An 8,313-nucleotide genomic window follows, 5' to 3' on the forward strand; every position below is an offset into this window, starting at 1 on the left:
GGGGAGAACTTAATTCATGTTTTTAACTCAGCGCTTAAAAATTCTCAGTGCCCTTCATTGGTGCTGCATGTAAAGATGCAGAATCCATGACTGAGAGGAGTCAGAGAGGGACTTTTCTACGTATCCATGCTTAGAGAGCGAAAAATAGAAGCATGTGTTTCTGTGTATCCCTGCTTTTCTGGCAACATAAGAGTTTGGATAGGAAAACCTGCAGAGCTGTGTGAAATACATGGCTTTGGTTTTTCATTCTGTGTTTCTTTCCCCATATGAAGGTTGCCATGGCTCAGAGCCTGAAAGACTTGGCTGGGCGCCTGCCCACTGGCCCTCGGGGCATGGGGACTGCTCTGAAGTTGTTGCTGGGTGCTGGTGCTGCAGCCTATGGTATCCGCGAGTCTGTCTTTACAGGTAGGTCAGTGGTATTTGTGTACGGTCATCTCCATTCTTTTGCACAATGCTTAGTGGTAACTGCTGACTGCTTTTGTCTCTCTGTTTCCACAGTGGAGGGTGGCCAAAGAGCAATATTCTTCAACCGCATTGGTGGAGTTCAGCAGGACACCATTCTTTCTGAGGGTCTGCATTTCAGGTACCTGCTCAAGAACTATGTTGGAAAGTTTAGAATAACAGGAAATCCCAAGATGTTGTCATTCCCAGACAAATGTTTTCTAACAGCACCTCACCTCCAGAGATTCCTCATTATAAAGCATACAATCCTCAATTTAATTTGAAATTCTTGTAGCATGCCAATATTTTTTATCTGATCACAAACCCCTAAGAATCATTTGTCAACTCTTAAGAGGTAAATGTTTTGTCTTGTGCTAATATATTTTCTCCTTTGGCTAAATGTCTTACTGTGAAAACTTCAAGAAGTGCTGTTCGTGAGAAAGTGAAACCCAAAAATTGAATTGAAGGACACTAAAGATTATTTGTTATTTTAGCGCAGTGTTATCAATGTGAATCAAGTAATATAGTTTACTAAGACATAGTATCAAGAGAAGAAAATGCAGTTCTTGGGCAAGTATTGTGTTCTCTCTATCTTAATGCACATGAGAAAAGAAAAAAGTATTTGTAGGAATTCTTTATTTCCACATATCTGTACCGCTTGGTTTTGGACATCTTAATTTGGTACAATCTTCATTTTCTTCCTAGAATTCCCTGGTTCCAGTATCCAATAATTTATGATATTCGAGCTCGGCCCCGCAAAATCTCCTCACCAACAGGCTCCAAAGGTGAGGTCATAGAGAAGCACATTGTCTTTTGGTTTTGTATTCCTCTCTTCAATAAACACAGGGTGATGCACATAGTTTATTCTACTTTCCTCTTTTCCCTAATGAATCTTTACAGTAATCCTGTAATGCACATTAGGCTGAGAGAGGGTGAGTGGATCAAGCTTACCCAGTGAACTTCAGTGCAGAGCGGGTTTTTTTCATTTGGGTTTCCCAAGTCTGAGCCCAGCCATTACATCAGATACCACGGCTACTTTATTGTCACTTCTTGGGAAGATGTCTTTTTCCATAGCCAGGTATAAAGCAAGGGCTTCAGAACAATCTTGTAGAGGGCATCATGAATGGGTGAGATCTGGGTGCACAATCCGAGTTGAAAGGTGAAGTAAGACAAACCACTGGGACTATGCTTAGTTTGATTCTGTCTCTAGACTTGCAGATGGTGAACATCTCCTTGCGAGTTCTGTCACGCCCAAATGCTGCTGAACTACCCACCTTGTACCAGCGCCTTGGTCTGGACTACGAAGAGCGAGTCTTGCCTTCCATTGTCAATGAAGTGCTCAAAAGTGTGGTGGCAAAGTTCAACGCCTCACAACTCATCACTCAGCGAGCTCAGGTCTGTTCACTTTCCATGCAGGCAGACTTACCTGTCCCAACTCCACTTCTTACGGGAGGAAGGGCTGCGAAGGTGGGAGGTTGCAAGTTATTGGTGTGGATTCTGCATGCTTCCACTACCTCACTAGTTTTTGATTGTTTAAGCCTTCAGAAATTTTCCATGGGATAGATGAAATCATTTGCAAAGTTTGTCATGATTATACATTCTTCCATTTACTGAGGCAATCTTCCCTTATTTCCATGTAGCTCAGTTATTTAGTGAAAGGTAATAAACTTAGTTGGTGTCAGTTTTTAAACATTGCCATGGTAAGTTGCATGGTAAAATCTGGGGTCATTTAGACATACAACTGGATACAATTACAAAATAATATCATTTGATGGACAACTTTAATCCTGGATTAGACTAAAGCAATATGGCATTGGTGGACATAATTGTCTGGTTGACTGAGGAACTGGAAAGTCTTTCCCCAATGAAATCCAAGGACAGTTAAGGAGTATAAATATATTTCAAGGTCACCTAAATATCAGATAAAGTTTCTAATGAGATGTGATCTGGCCTTTAAAATCTCCAGACTCTTGATTTCCTTCAGTAGCTGCATTTGGCTCTGGGCTTACCCAGTACTGGCCTCTGGAAGTTTCACATAATGATTAATGTGACAAGTAAAGTGATAACTCTGTAATTTAGCAAAGTAAGGAAAATTGAGTGGTGCTGCAAAAGATATTGCAAAAGATAATGTACCACCTTTGGAGATTGAAGCAATCCCTAAAGAAAACCTGCTTCACACATTTGGCAGAAACTAGAGTAAACCACCTGGAGATTATAGTTCCATAAGTCTGTTGGATATGACATTGGTTTCTGTATAAACATGACCTTTTGACCAAATGAGAAGAACGAACTAAGTCAACATAATTTTTGAAGCATAGACTGGCTTCAGGTATGGAAGGTGTTTTCTTCTGTGTTCTGAACTATCTTATTAATAAGTGTACAGAGAGTTCTAAGAAATCTCTTCGTGTATACTTCCCTAAGAGTATTTAACAGAGTTGACCACAAAAGGCTGTGCCTAGACCTAGAGCTTAAAAATCCCTTTGTCACAATTTTCTTTTCTAACACATCAGCCGAGGTGACTGGGCCTGGACTGACTACTAGCTCTCATTTTTTTCTCATCTGCATGTCAGTGACTTGAACATGAAACTCTAGCTTTTTGAATTGGATGCTTTTCAAAGCTCTTGGGGATTTTCATGACTTTCCCTGGTCTGAAGGAAGCTGCCACCGGCTCAGGATAAATGTGGAGGACAAACTGTTGGGTTATTGCTTTAGGTGTCTTTGCTTATCCGTCGGGAGCTGACAGAGCGGGCGAAAGATTTTAGCCTTATTCTAGATGACGTAGCCATCACAGAACTGAGTTTCAGCCGGGAGTACACAGCAGCGGTGGAGGCCAAGCAAGTGGGTGAGTCCAAACAAGTTCTGGTCCTTTCTCTAAAGCTGTGTTTGCATAAAGTCAGCTAGGACTGCTCCACATGCACAAATAGCTGGACATAAGCCCAGCTAAATGGAGTAGGGCTGTTTTTGACTAAACGTGCACAGGACAGGCCTGCAAATCTTTTAAAGAACGAAACCCCTGGAAGTTGTTGCAGAGAGATTCTCATGTTCTCTTTGCTCTTCTTCTCCAGCCCAGCAGGAGGCGCAACGAGCTCAATTCCTGGTGGAGAAAGCTAAGCAGGAGCAGAGGCAGAAGATTGTTCAAGCGGAAGGAGAAGCCACAGCTGCCCAGATGATATCCTTGCTTTGCTGTGGGGAGACAACCATCACACAGTTTTCCAAGGGTGTGGGAAGTGGTCTTTTGCAGAATCCCCAAACTCCAGATTTTTGAGCTTGGACTGATATAAGAGGCATCGCATTGCATGAGTGAAGGGCATCTGTTTTCAGTTACCTGGAATTGCTGGTGGGAGAATTGGGGGTGCTATTAGGAAGATGTTTGGGTGCTGAGATTCTGAGGAGTTACCCTGCAACAAGAAGTTAAGCAGCAACTAGAGGTTATACACTCCTGAGGACTTTCTGCTTCCCTGTCCTTCCCTCTCATACCAGACAGCGTTCAAGTGAATGGGGTGCTCAGTTCTTCTCCATCATATAAAGCGCGTTTCCTTAAACGTGCAGTCCCATTGCCTGCAGAAAGATGTTGGGACTATTTTATGCCAGCTAGTGCTGTGCTAGTTGATGAGAGCTTTGGAGTAAAGCATTAGGGGGAGCACTCTTGCCAAATACATATTTCCCTGCACTGATTCATTGATTCCTAGTGTGTAGCAACAGGATGTTTGCAGTTGTACAGAACTGTCTCCCACATTCCAAAATGGTGAAATAGCGCCTTAACCTATTCACATCGGTGAAGCCCTCAGCAAGAACCCAGGTTACATCAAGCTGCGCAAGATCCGTGCCGCCCAGAACATATCCAAGACGGTGAGTTTTAGGACAGTGGAGTTGCTTTCTCACCCCCCCCCCAACAGTGCTTTTCCAGGCCAAGTGATGAACCTAAGGCGAATATGATATGCTTCCTCTGATGTGTCTCTCTGCCACACTTATTTATTACATTGGTCTGTGCATCTTAGCAGGGGCCTTGGAGCCTCTGGCCTTTGTAAAAGCAGACCCACATCATGTTCAATGTGCCATACCCAGCTGTGGCCGCTTACAGACCATAATGTGCCACAGGCCAGGAACAGGCTCACAGGAAAAATCAGACACATGGAGAAGCAGAATGAACTGAAGCATTGCATAGACTGATGGCCCTGGGCTTGAGAAAAAATGTAGGATAGTAGATCAGAAATAAAATACTCTACATTCATAGTGGAAAAAGGGAGTAAATGAGTTCAATTCTCTTTCAAATCGTCGCTGTTCTGGTTCCTTGTCCTCACTAGAACTGTACCCATAGTGGGGCCTTCCAAACTTTTTCCAGAACAACAACAGCAAAAAGGACTAGCAAATTAAGAGACTTTCTGAAATTTTACCTGCAGCAGCCAAGGCTGTTTTTCTTTTCCATCCCCCTTTAAGCTTTGAGACTTACTTTGGCTAACAGTTTTTACAGTTCAGTGTTGAACGTTAATTCTCTGCCATTTGTTTGGAATTGGTTTCCCCCAAATGCTACCAGAACGAAGTTCTCTATTGAATGCAGTTATTTGTATCACTGGACCTTTGCTTACACCCCCCTTGATCTGTCCCTTTCTTGCCTTTTACAGATCGCTGCATCTCAGAACCGCGTGTATCTTACAGCCGACAACTTAGTGCTGAATCTACAGGATGAAGGTTTCACTAGGTAAGGGAGTTTGTGGAGATACCTCCTAAAGCTTTTTGCTTCCTTCTGTAATGAGCCTTAGGCGCTCCATCCCCCAAATATGAGTTTCTTGGAGGAATAGCAGAGCTTAAGAAATAAACAATGCCCCTTGTTTTCTGGGTGTTACATAAATGCACATGTACTGTCAGTCATCCATGCATGCTCTCTCTCTCTCTGTGTGTCTGTGAGAGAGAGCGAGAGAGAGACATACACATGCACAGCTGTATTCCCAGATTTGTATAAAGATGAATAAACTGAGAGAGGCATGTCCTATTCATGGTCAGATCCCAGATCTGGGAACTGGTATGCTTCCTTGTTCTGGACAGAGTTGCAATTCCTCTGATGGGAAGGGTACATAGTCTGGGAGCACTAGTTCTACCTTCATGCTACAGAGGTCAATGCCCCTCTAGTGACAGGGGGACGACTTCAGCTAAGTAGTCAGGCTAACTGAAACCAGCACAATTGGACTTTCCCCCTTCTCCTCCTCCTGTGTGTCTGCCACACCCTCCCCAGATCTGCCCAGGAGGGTTTGGAGAACTAAAACAGTGTCCAAGGGGAGGAGAGGCAAGAGAGTTCTGTTGGGCAACCAGAGATGCTTTCGCTCCCAGAATGAGCTCCTTAGTGCTATGTTGAATTCCACCCGGACTGTTCATTGCTGGTTATACCCATTCCTGGCCTTTCCGCTGTTCTCCGTGCATTGGTAACCTCCTTTCTAGAGTACAGAAATGTGCTCCACGTGGGGCTACTCTTTGTTTGGTTCAGGAATTTGTCACTAGTTTTCAATGGTGCAACTAGAGTACTCAGCATCATGTCTTTCCCCATTAATACAACATTGGCACTTAAAAATCTTCAATGGCTGCTTATCTGCTACCAAGCCAAGTTCATGGTCTTATTATTAGCACACAAAGCCCTGAGCAACTTGGGACCAGGATACCTGGCGGCCTGCCTCACCTATTTGTTCACCACAGCAACCTTTGTGATCTTCCATGGCTAGAAGATGGTCATCTAGGAACCCCATAGAAACAAGCCTTCTCCCTTTGGGATACACTTAGTTAGTTAGTTAGTTAGTTAGTTAATAAAATGTATACACTGCTTGGTTGTAAAAAATCTGTTCCGGAAGTCCGAAACTGTTCTTAAACCGAGGCATGCTTTTCCCTAATGAGGCCTCCCGCCGCCGGTGCCCTTCCGCTGTTTGGATTCTGTTCTTAGACCGAAGTAAAGTTCTCAAACCAGGACACTACTTCTGGTTTTGCGGAGTTCATTAACCAAATAGTTCGTAAACAGGGCTGTTCTTAAACTGAGGTACCACTGTACTTTAAAACATAATACAAAAGTTAAAAAAACACTAAAATAGACCAAAATTACCGCAGCTTTGGAAAGTATATTTTTTTCGGTTAGCATAGTGATAACTGTTTTACTGTTGGCTTGGCTGTTTTTAATATGATAGATTTTTGTAATGGGCTTTTTTTTTGTATTTTTAATGTTTATTTCCAGCAATTCCTGGTAATTGTAAATCTCTCTGAGATTTTGCTAAAAATGTTGTGGTACATAAATTACCGAAGTTGATAAAATAGTTCTAACTTTCTGTGTCTCTCTCTCCCCGTCCTGTTCTTCATCACCACCTTTTCGTTGCGCTTCTGGTTACAGAGGAAGGTAAGATAACAATATTTTAACTTCAAGTAGAGCTGCAACGTTTAACTGAATAAAATTCCCTCTTTCCAGGGAATTGGGGGAAGGAAAGAAAGAGACAAAATGGGAGGGTGGTTGCTTGGAATGGAACAAGCAGGGAAAGAGAACCCAGGGCAGGGAGGGAACTACTTCTTCTACTCAGCAGACTTCCAAGTTCCTTCCACCCCCTGCTGTTGTTCCTTATGTTTTCTGAGTGGAGCCTGTGCTATTATGATTGACTAAGGCTGTTTCTTGGCGGTGAAGTCAGTCCATTGTTCCTGCTCTGCTTTACTCCAGCCTGCTGGAGTTTTTGATTTGAGTTCCTACTGAAATGAGGCTGCATTTTAATGTTGTATTTCAATCTTGTTTTTAAGTTGTATTTCAATCAGTTGTTTTTATACTTTGTGTTAGACGCCCTATGTCCGGTCTTAGCTGGGGAGGGCGTGGTATAAATAATTTTTTTATTATTATTATTATTAGCCCCCCACACCCACGTTGTGTGAATGTTCCTCTTTGGTAACCCCCCCCCTTTTTTTTTTTTGTTTCTCTTGCAGTGACAGCCTCCTGATCAAGCAGGGAAAGAAATGAACTAGCGGCCGCCTCCCAGAACCATCGAAATGACTGGCAGAATGGGGGTTATGCACAGCCGTGGAAGAGCCTTGCACATCTCTGCTGCCCATAAGTCTTCTCTTTGGCCTGGGCCTTCTTTCCAGTTGTCATCTTCACTTCCCAACGCGCCATTAATAAGCCCTTTCTTGGCTCATCATCTGGTTCCTGTTTTTGGGAACTGCCAGCCGTGAAGGCCAGCTGTGGAAACAGACTTCATGCTGAGGCGGGGGGGGGTGCGGGACTTTTTTGCTCCCATGGTCACTGATCCCACCCCACCCAGCCTGAAGGACTGGGTACAGGTGGGCCGCAGAGACCAGCCAAGGGGTTGGTTTTTAAGTAGATCAGATTGTTGCTCTCCTCTTCCTGCTGGGGCTGAATGAGGCCTGAGTAAATATAATCCCCTGCCTCTCACATCAGTGGAGAGTTTGCTATCTTTGCCCCCTCCCCTGGCCCCCATCGAGCACCTCGTCTCAGGAATAGATGGGGCTTCTGCAAGTGCTGTGATCTCCATTTATGTAAGTTCTTTTGCATCGTGATTCACAACTTTATACAAATAAAATCAGGTCCAAAACTCTTCTGACACCATTGTGAGTGAATGTTCATTTTGTATGGGGTGGATTTCTTAGAGTCAAGACAGAGAACTCATGCAAATGGCTGGGAAACTGCCCATTCATCTCCCTCTAAGTCCTCTGGAAAAAAAATTGCTAGAATAAACTCCCTAAAGGGCTAAAGAGAGGGCAGGTATATGCTTTAGTTCTCAGTCGACTGCTGTGTTTTCCATCTGCTCATTTAGAACTTTGTTAGAAATAACATTCTCTTTTCTTCCTGCAGAAGGTTGCTTTCTTTCGTTTTTGCTGTTCTGCAAGAGCAGGTGGTGT

General features: G+C 43.5%; 1 protein-coding gene across 1 annotated transcript; it reads left to right on the plus strand.

Moving 5' to 3' along the window:
- Positions 1-266: 266 nt before the first annotated feature.
- On the plus strand, positions 267-8,015 carry PHB2 (prohibitin 2; the record flags this gene model as incomplete). Its single annotated transcript, XM_083720059.1, is given in 10 exon segments — positions 267-405; positions 499-583; positions 1,147-1,226; positions 1,652-1,836; positions 3,154-3,283; positions 3,507-3,614; positions 3,617-3,626; positions 4,230-4,290; positions 5,064-5,152; positions 7,387-8,015. Coding segments are annotated over 9 exon segments (879 nt in total). The 3' UTR covers positions 5,145-5,152; positions 7,387-8,015.
- Positions 8,016-8,313: the final 298 nt, after the last annotated feature.

This window comes from Podarcis gaigeae (assembly GCF_964106915.1).
Source record: "Podarcis gaigeae genome assembly, chromosome: 17".
NCBI classification, from domain to species: domain Eukaryota; kingdom Metazoa; phylum Chordata; class Lepidosauria; order Squamata; family Lacertidae; genus Podarcis; species Podarcis gaigeae.